The 15,230-nt window shown below is 45.4% G+C and overlaps 1 protein-coding gene across 3 annotated transcripts in view; it reads right to left on the bottom strand.

Moving 5' to 3' along the window:
- Positions 1 to 779: 779 nt before the first annotated feature.
- The window catches only part of WRNIP1 (WRN helicase interacting protein 1), a 36,744-nt gene continuing 22,293 nt past the window's right edge, over positions 780 to 15,230 (bottom strand). For 2 of the 3 annotated variants that reach the window (XM_085845415.1, XM_085845416.1), the window contains exons 5-7: positions 11,184 to 11,339; positions 6,300 to 6,379; positions 780 to 1,254 (exon numbers count right to left, since the gene is read on the bottom strand). In XM_085845415.1, the coding sequence (XP_085701541.1) occupies positions 994 to 1,254; positions 6,300 to 6,379; positions 11,184 to 11,339 (497 nt within the window). In that variant the 3' untranslated portion in view covers positions 780 to 993. Of the gene's footprint in view, positions 1,255 to 6,101; positions 6,148 to 6,299; positions 6,380 to 11,183; positions 11,340 to 15,230 lie in introns of all 3 variants that reach the window. The other variant, XM_085845417.1, reaches the window with a different exon arrangement.

Below are 15,230 nucleotides of genomic sequence, written 5' to 3'. Positions count from 1 at the left end.
GAATTTATGGAAAGAAATAAAAACGAACAATACGATACAAGAGCCCCCTCTGCCGATATTAATGAAAACTGCAAACATTCCGCGTTGGTTAATCTGTGCTGACCATGCCACATGATTAATGACAGCAAACGAACTGGACGTAACAGAATTCGCAATAATACAGAGCGTGCTGCAAATCGTTTAGAAAACGTTGCATGAAGGGAATGAAAAACAACCGAGTGACAAGTAAAAGCAGAGGCAAAAAAAAAACACAACTCGAAAACAACCGATGCATTTAAAAATGGTGGACCAACTTGTTGCTCAAACAATCATTAGTGAGCACATAAACAAGGCAAAGAGCTGTGTGAAGTGACGGATTCATTTGTATGCAGCCTGTGGCTGCTGGCTGCATCATTGCTGGGAGCGTGGCTGTGCCACTGAAGCAGTGCCCATTGTATGTTAGAGCAGGAATTTGAGAACTTGGTCATGGTGCCGGTGATAGCACACCTACTCTTTGCGGAGGACACCGTGGGATCTTTTATGTCCACCAACGAATACCGGCAGACGGGATAACGAATACCGCCCAGTTTGACGTCCATCTGAGGGACGGCATGCAGATTAATGAATCGCACTGCCATGCAATACAGGGATGACAAGTTATATGTGCGTTGGGATTCAAACCCAGGCTCGACAGCCTAGAGGCGAGTGTACATACCTTAAAGGCAAAGACTCCAGGCCATCCTCCCAGCCCGATGGACAAGCAAGTGACATGATGTTAAGTACTGGATTGAACACATCAATCACGAGAATAAAACAAATTTTTATTAGATGGTAAAAGGGGGGAGGGTGGGGATATAACCTACCATTTTGGATTTACAAACATATGTACTCGTTTAACTTCAGATCAGTATGAGCAGGTTCCCTGTATTTGATTCAAACTGTTGCTGTGCCGACGGTTTCACCCAAATCTTGGGCCTGTAATCGTGAAGTTACAATGTAAAGCAATGATACTGTTCAGAAAAACTTTACACTCTTCAGCTCAGCTGGCATGTATCGCTGCTCCACCGGACCTTCAAAGTTGGGGTTGTATTTATACCCAATGCCGTACCCAAGGTTTTTCATGAGGGCCGTGGGAGCGTTGCGGAGGTGGAATGGTACGGGTGGTAATGGGCCTTGATGTTCCCTCACACAGGCCTTTGCTGCTGCGTACGCTTGATACACCTCCACAGACTTTTCTGCCCTGGCCAGGTAAGTGACACATTGAGCAAGGATGACCTGCACCAACACAGGATAGGAGACAGACCAACTGAACAAAGGTTTTATTTTCTCATTTAATCAGTTGGAAATTTCTTAGAAGGTTAAAGACACATAACAATTATGGAAAATAATGTTTGTACATAAATTATACATTTTAATACAGTACACTCCAATCCACTCCAAAATCCACTATTTCTCTTTGCCGACGACTCCACCCTCTGCCGTACCATCTGTCATCCCTCAGACCGGCAAGCAGCAGCTTCTTCGCACACTGCAGATCTGGATAAAATCACAAACTGGTCCAACACGTGGAACATGTCTTTCAATCCAGACAAATCTCACACTCTCACTATGTCTCTTCGAAAGGACCGTTTAGAAACCCCCCCATCCACTTTCTCAACAATCCTCTGGAAGAAGTCTTTTCTTTCAAGCTTCTGGGTCTCAATATCTGCCATGACCTTTCCTGGGAAAGTCACATTTCCAACCTCGCCTCAAAAGCCAGTCGCCGACTGGGAATCCTCCGTCGCGCAAAGTCCTTCCTCGGCCCTCTTGAGCTCCTGACCACTTACAAAGCTTTTGTCCGTAGCCTGATGGAGTACTGCTCTCCCCTCTGGGGTGGTGCTCCTGCCGTCCACCTTTCTCGGCTTCACGCTGTCGAAACCAGGGCATTTAAGATCATCGGCATCTCCCGCAATGAAGCTGAGTCTTTGGGCCTCTCACTCAATCACCGCAGGTTGGTCGTTGGTCTTTCTGTCTTCTACAGACTCCTCTCCAGCCTTGCCCCCCCTCCTGCTCTCTCTGCGATTTGTCCCCACCACATTTCCACAGGGCGCTCAAGGTCCGCCAACAACCCCCTTCTGGTAAAACTACCAAAATCACGAATCACTGCTCATCTTCACTCTTTCATTCCTCTTTTTCCCGCCTTTGGAATAAACTTCCTCACTCTATTCTTTCCCATTCTTCCCTCCAGGCTTTCAAAACAGCTATTCACCACCACCTCTTATCTTCCCCCATCCAAATCCTCGATCTTTTCTACCCCCGATAATCCACCCAAGCCCACTTCCTTCAATTCCCCTGCTTTCCTTCCTGAAAGTCCCTGTAATGTCCATCTTCTCTTCGCCATGTTCCCCGTCCCATCCCCATCCCTCTCCCTTCCACAGTTCACCTAATGTGTCTGTTCCCCACTGTCTTGTCCCTTCCACTCCCGCCCCTCGTCTCATGCCTCCTTGCTGTGAGTTGTGTGTTAGCTCTCATACGAGCCTCGACCAAGGTATACAAAAAAAAAAAAAAAGAAGCAAAACCAGGTACTTGGCCTCAGAGAAGACAGCATTTGCACACCAACAAACTGAGGACCAAGCCTGAGCTACACAGACACAAGTTAGACAATACAACAGACAACAAAGCATAGTTTAACATGGAAAATGGGAAGAGAACACAAACAGCAACACAGGGACGAAAATATAACAGACACGACGGATCTGGTCCAGAAAACTAAGCTTTGATGAAGTGGAAGGAGAAACCGCCAAACCAATATCCACGTGCAGAAGACATGAACCGGAAGTCATTTACTCAGTCATTTTATTTTTAATTTTATCAGTTATTGAGTTATAGCTCTATTAACCTGCTTTCATCAAGAGAAATCTAGTCCAAGATCACCACCGCAAGCCAATGAAGGAGGAGATTGGGACCATACTCTGCAGAGCGTTGGTGCTGCCTCAGCCTTCTCCTTGGCTGGATCGTCACTCTGACGCAGGATACTCGAATGGCTCATTCAATCCCAGCAAGCTGGTACTCATTTTGCCGACTCGGAAGGATGACAGGTCGAGTTAACCCCACCTGTTATTAATTCAACAGCTGAGCGGGATTTGAACTCAGGACCCTAGGATCCAAAGCCTGCCACCCGAACCATTAAGCAAACACCAGGCATATACAATGAAGGTTCGAGCACATTGTCAGAACACCGGTGTTTTCACTGCAATGCACAGTTGGCGAACTGTGATGAAGTTACTCTCATATAAAATTGTGATTTTCATCGAAGGATACGAATGAGCCATACATTTTGCAGGCATTTCCTTAATATTGAATATTCCTATTTATATTGTTGTGGAGACGTCCAAAGGGACTAAAGGTAATAAATCAAAACAGTTGTGTCATTAACAAATGTATAGCATAAGTGTTAGTTTCTGTGTGACATGATAGGTCATGTCACAAAGAGTCGTTTAACAGAATCCAACATGCCCCTGCCATTATATGTGTCAGCTCCTACATTCCCCGCACCTCAATTCTCTAAATTGTTCCCCTTTGCAATTTGTCTATAATGTGCTTTAATTTTCTCGCCCTCAGAGCACGGACTAGTGTTGGCGAAAGGCCCGAGGGATGTGGCGAAAATCACCCCGCCCACTGATGAAAACCGTCTCGAAGCCACTCCTGCTCTCTGACAATATAAAAAAAGAAAGGATAGATCATTGGCACATTATTGAGAGATGAGCGAGTTGAGACCCTTCTTCTTCTTCTTGAGAGAGTGCTTCAGCTTTGGACGTTGGGCAAGTTAACCAAGTTGAGACAAGTTAAGGTTGCGATGAGCGATTCTCAAGTGTCAGCACTGTAAGGGCGAAACTGCACCTGAGTGAGAACCATCTCCGCATCCCCGAGACAGCACCAGAAATAACAGAGCACGACCTGAAGCAAACCCAGAGCCTGAACCAGGACGCAATATGTCTTGCCCGCACAAAGCTCACTGGTTCCGCTGTAACTGCAACAACCATGCACAAACATAGGGCGTGGACAGGTTTCTTTCAGTCTCATCTTCCTCCATCTTTCCTCCCAATTGTGAGAGTGTGGGCCTTAAGATACCGCACAAGCCTGACGGGATTATTCGTCGTTGCGGGGATTAGTCTGTACAGGATTTTACTCATTGAAACATTGTTTATTTGTCCTCTGCTCTTCGTTATCTCTTCAATAAACGCTATTGTAAACCATCGAAATGTTGGCTTGGTGCACAGTCCAGAATGGAACAAATAACAGTGGCATGACCAAATCCAGAGATGTTGGAAATTAATGCAAAATTAAACCTCGTTATGAGGGCACAAATGGGGTGGTTTGGTCAAGGATCTTCACTCGGCCTCCATCCCTTTCGAAATGATGAACGCATCGCAGGCAGCAGGCTTGTTTGAGTTACGGTCACATCAGAAACTGAAGTAAAGATATAGTCTGCTGTCTTGGGCCGAACAAAAAGATCTAAAAAAAAAGTTTTGATGGCATTTTTTGTTAATGGCCAACATCCATGCTTAAAATGTTCCTTGGGATGTGACAATCATCACCCGGGGGGATGCCACACTGGAGTTTTGCATTTAAAGTCATTTTGAGGTCAAAAGTCATTGGGTACATTACTACATAGAATTTGCAAGTCATTCACTTTCCGCACCCCAAGAAGCCTGAATGAGATCTGTAATATTTTAACCTCATGAAATGTTATTTTCAGACAGGTTTTCATTCGAAAACACTTTTAGAAATAGGATTAGTCATAATTCCTCCAAGACAACAACAAGACGATTGCCTCATCATTTCATTATCATATATATTGCCAATCCTTTTGTATTATCAATAAAATAAGTGCACAGATTAGATAAAATATGGTCAGACACAAATTATACCATTACAAATCAATACAAATCAGCACAATTTGTAAATTAGAATTTTTTTTTTAATTGCTTAATTTTGGTTGATAATGGTTTTTCCAGAGACAAAAATCAAAGTCCTGAAAGTTCTGAATGTAATCAAAATTTCAAAAAGTTTCAAAGAAAATCAAGAAATATATCATACATTAACAGGAATTCTTGTTTGTTCAATTTCAGGAAATGTTTGATGCATTGTTTTGAAAAAATGGAGGTCAATCCAGTTGCATGCCTGGTGTTGGCTTAATGGTTAGGGTGGTGGGCATGGGATCCTAGGATCTTGAGTTGAAATCCCACTCGGCTATTGAATTAATACCAGGTGGGGTTGACTCTGCCTGTCATCCTTGTGAGGTCAGCAAAATGAGTGCTAGCTTGCTGGTATACTGTGTCAGAGTGGTGACCCATCCAGGATTGTGTCCAACAGCCAAGGAGACTGCTTAAGCAGCACAAACACTCTGCACAGAGTATGGTCCCAATGGATGGATGGATGGATGGATGGATGGAATCCAGTTGCAGTCTTAAAAGGAAAATCTGACCATTTGTCAACAACTTACGGACTCTATCCTTTGTCAAGTTTCTAAGAAAGAATTACTGTGGATTCCCTCCAAGAAGGATAAAAAGAGGTGTGCACTGGAAAGGAGTAAATGAAGAGATGTTGTAAATTTCTCACTTTTAGACAGACTGGATGTTGTACCTCATTCTGAGTGGTTCCATCGAACAGCTCTTATAAATACTGTTTGGCTAATTGAGTGGAGTTGAGTGGAACAGATTGCATCCTGGGACTTGGTAGCTCGGCTGAAGATTAAGATCTGTCACGTGATTGCCGATTGGCATGGCACTCGCTCCTCCCAAGGACCTCCATCTGCACGGTAATGCGGCTCTGGACGCGGGATCTGATAGAAGGTCCCTGCGGCGGGGGACTGTCATGATCGTTTTTACACGACTCGCTGGAATCGAACCGGGCAACCAGGATGGCCTGGTGACTAACAATATTATAACAAATATGTTGAAAAATTATTTACATTCCTAATATATCTGAAAGGTTGTCCCACAAAATAGTTCAAATAATATGCACAAAATAGCTCATTAATATTCATGACCCTGGAAATACCGTAGGCAGCGATGCATTGTGACAGTGTCAGGCCCGAATTAACACCTCCATTGTTCTGACTGACTGACAGTTTTACTTACTACAGTCGTTGATCAAGCTTCATGCTTTTACTCCAAATTCACTTATCTATGAAAGAAGGAAATAATAAAAAGGGGGAAATGAACCAATTGGACTTCTACCCCACATCGACTCGTACACCAAAAATATAGAACACAAAAGTCTGACCAAATGTTGCAAAGCACAAGAGGAAATCCCCATTATAGCACAACAGTCCTCACCTCACACGCAGGCATGCCGATCAGGTGGCAGCCCTGGAAAGCTGCGACTGCCTGAGAGAGCGCCGCTGGATCAGCCAGGCCTTTGGATGAAACAAAAATAAAACCAGCATAAGTGATTACCTTATGTAATGGCAGTAGTTGACCAGATCACTTGACACTCAGGATCATATTAATATATGCATAAGCTCGGTTTGAATACATCCAAAGTTACCCAGAGGGAATTTAAGAGTGTGGATAGAATTTTTAACTCCGTGTGTTTTTTCTTTTTGATATCACATTTCGGCCATACTCGGAAGGACAGGATCACACCCTGACTGGTCTTTCATCAGCCAGCTTGGTTTTTATTCAGTCTGATATAAACATGGTAATTCTTCTCAGTTTCCAGAGCTTAGAATCCAAATACTTGTGCTTGTGTCAGGTCAGGTGAGATCTGTGACCTGCTACAGGTACCATGTAAACTTGTACTAACCTGTTCCATGGTCGGGTTGTCGGCGACTAAACCGTCTCCCCCACCAGGTTTTCTGGTGAGGAGGGTGTTTGCATATAGACACCCAGCAGGATTAAAAACAAAACCTGTCAAAGGGCGGAGGAGCTCCTTGTGAGCCAACGGCCATCCATATCGAGTGCCCAACTGTGTCTGCGGACGTCCTCCTGCAGTTGGGTTACTTTTTTATTAGGAGGTTGGTGGCAGAATTTGCACTCCGGCCACCGTAAAACCCTTCATTCCGCAAGAAACAAAAACGCAAAAAAAAAAAATCTGAAAACCCACTCTGTGGGGGTAATTCCTGTGCAGCTTCCTTTCGCAGGGCAGCTCACCGGATGACGGGATTGGGGCAAAGCCTTCGGGACCCCCAATCTTTGATGATAGGAGGGAAACCACGGGGTAACATCCCTGGGTCAGATTGCAGGAGAGTGTGTCGGAGTGGTGCTGAGGTGTCGTCCACCAGACGGCGGTCTCCTTGGGTTAACCTGAGGTGGTCCCTTCGGGTGGGTGCCTGGAATGTCCTAGCCCTAAGAGAGGATGATCACCTGTCTGTTATCATCTGAGCTCAAGCGTTTGGACATCGCAATTGCAGCTCTCTCTGAGGTTCGGAGACCGGATTGCTGCGAGATAATGGTGGGTGGTTACACCTACTATTGGTCTGGTCGCTCTGATGGTTATCATACCCAAGGAGTTGCTGTAGCTGTGTCCAATAAGCTGACCCCAATGATAATTGAGATAACACCGGTCAACGAGCGTATTATGAGATTAAGGATTCGTCACTCCTTAGGTGTCATTTCCCTGGTCTCTGTTTATGCTCCGACTGAGGCAAGTGATCTCACCATGAAGGACGCATTCTACGACACGCTCAAGTCTGTGGTTGATCAGTGCCCCAGACGAGATACACTTCTAGTCTTGGGGGATTTCAATGCATCGACTGGAACTGATAGGGATGGCCATGAGGTGTGTTGGTCTCTATGGGTCAGGAACTATGAACCAGAATAGCACTAAGTTCCTTGACTCTGCAAGAAGTCATGGACTGAGGGAGGCTGGTTCATGGTTTCAGCGCCCACAAGCTCATCGCTGGACTTGGTATTCCAACGCTGGCGGTGTGGCAAAGGAGATTGACCATGTCCTCATTGACGGTCGTTGGAGGATGATCCAGAACCGCAGGGTCTACCGGAGTGCTCAGTTCCTCAATACTGACCACAGGCTTGTTGTAGCAACTCTAAAGCTGCACCTTAAATCCTGGAGAATGGTACCATCCCAGCCTAGGCTGGATGTTGGCAAGCTCAGGGATGAGCGAGTAGCTGAGGAGTTTGCGAACAGGCTGAGTGGACACTTGGGGGGTCTGGGTGGTTTGGGGGGCCCTGAAGAGTTGTGGAGTGCCTTCAAGACCACCGTCCTTGATGTTGCCGGTGGATGTCTTGGAACTCACCGCAGGGCAAAGAAGAATTTTGTCTCTCAAGGGACTCTGGATACCATTGACGAGAGTCGCAGGGCCAGGCTGAATGGCAGAGCAGCTGTTCAGGGAGCTGAGGCGTAAAACTGTACGTGCACCGAGGGTGGGCAAGGAGGCCTATGTGCGAGAAATCTGTGAGGGGGTAGAGCATCACCTGTGGACAGGTGATTCTCGTCCCGCTTACAGGGGAATTCACGCATTGCGTCATCCAAGCCCATCCCACGGAGCACTGCAGTTAGAGCAGAGAGTGGTGGGCTCTTGACAGAGGAGTCTGAAGTGAAGGCCCGCTGGGCCGGTTACTTTGAGCGGTTGTACCAGGCTGATCCCCCAGCTGTCGAGTTGGACCTCAAGGGTGTGATAATCCCTGTTGCTGACCCTCGAATCAACTGTGGTCCACCTTCGCTTGTGGAAACACGGGCTGCGGTGAACCGGTTGAAACGGGGCAAAGCTCCAGGGATCTGTGGCATCCATGCCGAACTTCTCAAGGCTGGTGGAAATACTGCGCTCGTGTCGTTGCATGCAGTTTTGTGCTCTGCCTGGAACACAAGCATCATCCCAACTGATTGGAAGAGGGGCCTTGTTGTTCCTCCCTGGAAAGGGAAGGGAGATCGCCAAGACTGCAACAACTACCGAGGGGTGACGCTGCTCTCAGTGCCGGGCAAGGTCTTTGCTCGGATAATTCTTGATAGGGTTCGCCACCATCTGCTTGAGCACCAGCATCCAGAGCAGTCAGGCTTTACACCAAAAAGGTCAACGATTGACCGTATCCCTGCTCTTCGGGTCCTCACCGAACGCAGACGAGAGTTTCGGCAGGGGCTGCTTGCAGCCTATGTTGATCTCTGTAAAGCGTTCGATTCAGTGAATCGGGATGTCCTCTGGAGGATTCTTGGTCTTCGTGGGGTGCCTCCAAAACTGATCGATCTGATGTCTGAACTCTACTCTGGTACTGAGAGTGCTGTGAAGTGTGGTGGTACCATCTCTGACTTATTTCCAGTTGTTACTGGAGTTCGTCAGGGGTGTGTACTGGCCCCCACACTTTACAGCACTTGTATGGACTGGATTTTATGGAGGATGTCGGAGAGATCAAGCTGCAGTGCATCGTTTGGGAATGTCAAGATCTCGGACCCTGATTTTGCTGATGATGCAGTCATCTTTGCGGAGACTTTAGATATTCTTTTGGGGGCCCTCGAGGTGCTGAATGAAGAGTCGGAGCCGCTGGGATTACGGGTTTCTTGGGTCAAAACTAAGATCCAGGCTTTCGGTGACATCTTGGATGCTGCTGTCCTGTCTGTGTCTGTTTGTGGTGAGGATGTTGAGATCGTGGAGAGATTCACTTACCTTGGCAGTGATATTCATGTCTCTGCTGGCTGTGAGTCAGAGGTCAATAGACGTCTGGGTCAGGCTTGGGGAGTCATGGATTCACTGGATCATGGGGTGTGGCGCTGCCGGTACCTGTGCGGGAGGACGAAAGTCCGAGTCTTCAGGTCCTTGGTACTTCCAGTCTTGCTCTACGGATGAGAGACTTGGACTCTGACCAAGGATCTGAGACGGAGACTTAATTCCTTTGGTACCAGGTCTCTTCGGAGAATCCTTCGCTATCGCTGGTCGGATTTTGTGTCCAACGAGCGGTTGCTGAGAGAGACTCGGATGAGATTTGTTACCTGCATAGTCCGTGAGCGTCAGTTGCGGCTGTATGGACATGTGGCTCGTTTTCCTGACGCTGATCCTGCTCACCAGATTCTCTCAGTGAGGGAGTCTCATGAGTGGAGGAGGCCAGTGGGCCGACCACATTCTTCGTGGTTGCAGCAGGTTGACCATCATCTCAAGGAGATGGGGATGGGGCTGGCATCTGCCTGGGGGATGGCCAGACGGAGGCCCCTGGAGTACCGGCGGAAAGTGGACGCAGTGACGCGCTGTTCTGGCACATGCTCCCATACCTGACCTGAATCCAAATATTTACCGTTGCTTTAAGTCAGACTTAAACTTATTCAGGTGTTCTTAACACTCGGCCAACATGAGATTACTCTCGTATCGTGTCAAATGATGAGCTGATAAATAAACTATAACAAAGGCATGTCCGATTCAGGAAGTGTGAAAAGACCAATTATTCTGCTTTACTAACTAATGACTACAAAATATATTGTGCAGAAATAATGACTGCACAGTGGATCGTGAAACTACTTTAGAACCTCGCTGTGATACTTAAATTATTTTGTGTGTATAGGGCATCATAGTAAGATGATATACAAATAAACTGCTTATATTATAAAAGGACCAAATTTTAAGAATTATCCCCCATTATTTATGTTCACATGAATAAGGAAGACATCAAAAGGAATCATAATTATAGTACCTTCATCAGAGAGACAAAAAACATCCACAACTGAATCTCCCATGTTAACACCCACAAGATGAGATCCATCGTTTACCATGTCCACCGCTGTCGGCTGACACGGTTTCATGGACAAGAGTTGTAGCCTTGTATTGAGGTTGGAAACAGGAATTTGCCACTTTTCTCAATCAAAAAATGCAAAAAAAACAAAGCATTTGTGGTCTTTCATAAACAAAACATTTACCAGACTCAATGACACAATGGTTAGAGCCTTCAATCTGAGCATGGTAGGTTGGCAGTCGGAACCCCGACTGAGTCATGACAAAGACTTAAGAAGTAGTACATGCTGCTTCTTCACTTGACACTCAGCATTTAAAAGAAAGGATAGAGCATGGACAAACAACTCCAGGTTGGCAACCATTTTGCAGACTTGATGGCTCAAATGGCCTCCTCCTGTGCATTGAAGTTCCTTGAAAGGGAACTCATATTGCAAGAGGTTTTACTCTCATGGAATGGTTAAGATAACAAATAAAAGACAGAACAACAATAGGAATGTTTTTTAAAATAGCACAGAGAAACAAAGATAGATAATCACGAGGAATCCCTTACCTACATCTTCACAAGCAAAACAAATGAGGCGTCGAGCGATGAAAAGGGGGCTCTCGCCCCCCTCAAGCATGCGTGCAAGCCAGTACAGTCCAGCATTTTCATCAGAACCTCGCAGTGACTTGTGAAGAGCAGAAATACAGTTGTAATGTTCCTCTCCTGAATCAAGCACACAGGAAGAAGTATGAACACTGTTCCACAAAGTCTCAAGTAAAAAAAAAAAATACATAAGTAATAACTCAGTGTCCTCAAGTAAGGCTTCAAAATTCACTCTTCTCTAAAAGTTTGGTCTCCTTTTTACATTAAAAATGTCTCAAGAAAAGGTCGGTCAAACAGCGAGTAAACGCAACAAATGTGAAATGACATATTGTAAACGATTCGGAGGTGGCAGCATTCACACCCTACTCTTGACAGCCAAATGTTGAAGATTCGGCGTCACTTAACAGCACCGCCGTCTCCGGGGTTATAACACCGGCTGGCTCGGCACAGGTCTCAGGTTACACGCCTCAGATCACGATACCAAAATACACCTGTGCCTTGCCAGTTGGCGAAGTAGACCCCGGTTACAGACTGGGTTTGTCAGAGACAGAGCGAAGTCTGCCAGTCCGTAACCATTTTGGTTTTAAATACAAATCGAGTGAATTGTTCCTCAGCGGGGCACGAATAAACTCAAAGCGGCAACTTTCATACGAATCAGCCAGATTTATTGGGGACACATCGGGGAACACGACACAAGCAAAACATTCACGACAATGTTATTATCATTCTATAACCCACTCTTAACTAGGGAGCTACGGGTTTCGAAGGGAACCCTAGCGAGATAAACCTTAGACAACATGCAGACAAGACACGGAGTACTTGGTGATGCCTCATGGATGAGAGGAAAAGTGTCAAAGGCACGAATGCGGCTCGTGACAAGCCGATGTCGGATTCGAGCACCCAGCTCGAGCATGCAGCGTGGCAAAATGGCGCTCGTACTCCTTCTCCCGGCACCGCTTGCGTACCAGCGTCAGCGCGTTCAGCCCCCGTAAGGTCGACGGCACAAGAGCGGAAGATCCATGGTGTGCTTCAGCTGGCTTTTCACAAGGTCCAGCATACAAATCCAGGCCTGGCCTGCTCACCAGACTAGGCCAAATCGGGGTGTTGGGCGCCGCAGGCAGATCGACGGGATTACAAGATGTGTCGAGCCGTGCTGTGAGTAGGGACAGTCAGAGGCTCCGTCACTGGACTCCGGATGAACCTGTCGATGACCTCCTCATAAAAGTCAATCGCCGACTCCCCTCATGCAGTTCATCCTGCCTTCCTGGGGCTCGCTCTTCTCATGAAAGCCGATCGCATAAAACCCTCATGCAGCTCCTCTTACTGCCGATCGCTCGACTCGCCGCTCAGGCAGTTCTTCCTGCCTTCCTGGGGCTCGCTCTTCTCACGAAAGCAGATCCCAGACTCACAAAGCAGCCAGTTCCTTTTGCCTTTTGGGGCGGCCTTTTCATGAGAAAGCCGATCGCAAAAACCCTCATGCAGTTCTTCTTACTGCCGATCGCCCGACTGACACAGCCGTCCCTTATACAGCAGATCGCGACTCAACACTCTGGCAGTTCCACCCTTTCCTTCCCAGCGCTCGCTCTCTGGACACTCCCCCGGGGACCTGTGATTGGTCCATCGCTCAAAATTGCAGCTGCCCTCCACCAATCGGCTGCCGACACCTCTCGCGACCGACACTCTCAGAGCGCTGGGCGGGGAATGGTTCAGAGGGGGAAGGAAGAAGAAGAAACCTCCTCTTGGCACACCACCACTGTATAAACAATGGACAGCCTGCTACACCTCCAAACACACATGTAACGCCCATTTACCGAACAAGCTGACGAAACATGCATTTAAGGGGGAATCTGGGCTAATCCTATATTTAATAACACAATAATGGCCATTTCCGCAACAATATTTCATAACCAGATATATATATATATATATATATATATATATATATATATATATATATATATATATATATATATATATATATATATCTTCTTCTTTCGGCTGCTCCCATTCGGGGTCGCCACAGCGGATCATCCGTATGATCCGCATTGTGATTTGGCACATGTTTTACGCCGGATGCCCTTCCTGACGCAACCCTGGTCGCCTCTTACGACACAGGGATATGGTACACTTATTTTAACCGGGGTATACACCGGCCCAGTATACTGGTACTCATTTCGCTGACCTCGGAAGGATGACAGGCTGAGTCAACCCCCATATATGTATATATATATATATATATATATGTATATATATGCATATATATATGTATATATATATATATATATATATATATATATATATATATATATATATATGTATGTATGTATGTATGTATGTATGTATGTATTTATGTATGTATGTATGTATGTATGTATGTATGTATTTATGTATGTATATATGTATATATGTATGTATATATATGTATGTATATATATGTATGTATATATATATGTATATATATATATATATATATATATATATATATATATATATATATATATATATATATATATATACATATATATACATATATATATATATATATACATATATATACATATATATACATATATATACATATATATACATATATATACATATATATACATATATATACATATATATATATACATATATATATATATATATATACTCTTTGCACCCTCTGGCTGTGATGGTGAGCATCAGCCACAGATTATGTTTCACACGGAAAAACCACATAACCTGCAGAGAACAGAAGCCTGTCAACCACCCAGACGATTGTTCCCGCCAAAGCAAACCAAAATAATTTGCCAACCAATGTACTGGGGATGACTGGAGATGGTGGTGAAGTTGTTTTGAAAACCAGGAGGGAAGAATGAGATTGAAGAGAGTGTGGAAGGTGGTTCCAAAGGTGGGAAAAGAGGAATCATTGAGTGGAAGTGAGCAGCGGTTCTGGATTTTGGCAATTTCACCAAGAGGGTGTTGCTGGTGGACCGCATGCATCCTGCAGGTATCTGGGAGAAACAAAGCATGGAGAGAACAGAGATACATACTAAGGATGCAAGACCAGCCAGAAATGAGGCGGAAGAAGACAGAGAGACCACCGACCTGTCGGTGATGGCTAAGTGATCGGCCCACAGACTCACTTCATCGCGAGAGATTCCAATGATGTTGAAAGCCTTGGTTTCCATGGCATAAAGCTTAGCAAGATGTGAGGCAGTGGAGCCAGCCCAGAGGGTCGAGCAGTACTCCGTCCAAGTGCAGATGAGAATCTTGTAGTTGGATAGGAGCTCAGGTGTGCAAAGGAAGGACTTTGCACGGCACAAGGGAAAACACTGCTGCCTGTCTGCCAGAAGGATGAGGGATGTCACCGCAGTGAGTTTTTATTGCCACGTGGTCTGATGTGCAGCTCAAATGGGTGGGGGGGGGGGGGATGAGGTGGGTTGGTTGAGTCCAATTTAATGATTAGAGAGGGTAAGGACATTTCATCTGGTTTTCCACCTCCACTGAAACGGTACAATTATTTTTTTCTTGGGGATTCCATCTAGGTTAATTACCTTGCTTAATAACCAGCATGGTGTAAACCATGTGTCTTGAGCTATGAGGCATTGCAAACCACTCAGCACCACCACATTAAAATTGGCCATTCGTGAAGCACCTGCTTCAGCATTTTATAGTTTCCACATCTGACCCATTCACAATATAATGTAATTTCATGATTCTCTTGATTATAATCACTTAATGCAGTGATTCTCAGAAAATTATTTCCTGAGATGTCAACCAAATTAGAAAAGAACAAGACAAGAATGGGAGGAAGGGATAGGGGAGGGAGGGAGAGAGATGAAAGGGAGGGCAGGAAAGGCAAGCAATGGGGAGGAAGTAGTGAGGAAGGGAGAAGATAGGGTAGAAAAAGGGGAGGACTGGAGAGGAAGGAGAGAGAGAAGAAAAATATACACAGTGTATATATATATATATATATATATATATATATATATATATATATATATATATATATTTATTTTACAACCA

The sequence above is a fragment of the Eptatretus burgeri genome, chromosome 11 (genome assembly GCF_056783735.1).
Source record: "Eptatretus burgeri isolate ZD-2024b chromosome 11, Ebu_testis_v1, whole genome shotgun sequence".
Lineage (NCBI taxonomy): Eukaryota > Metazoa > Chordata > Myxini > Myxiniformes > Myxinidae > Eptatretus > Eptatretus burgeri.
Note: the sequence above shows the minus strand (reverse complement) of the source record. Positions and strands in the feature narration are given on the sequence as shown.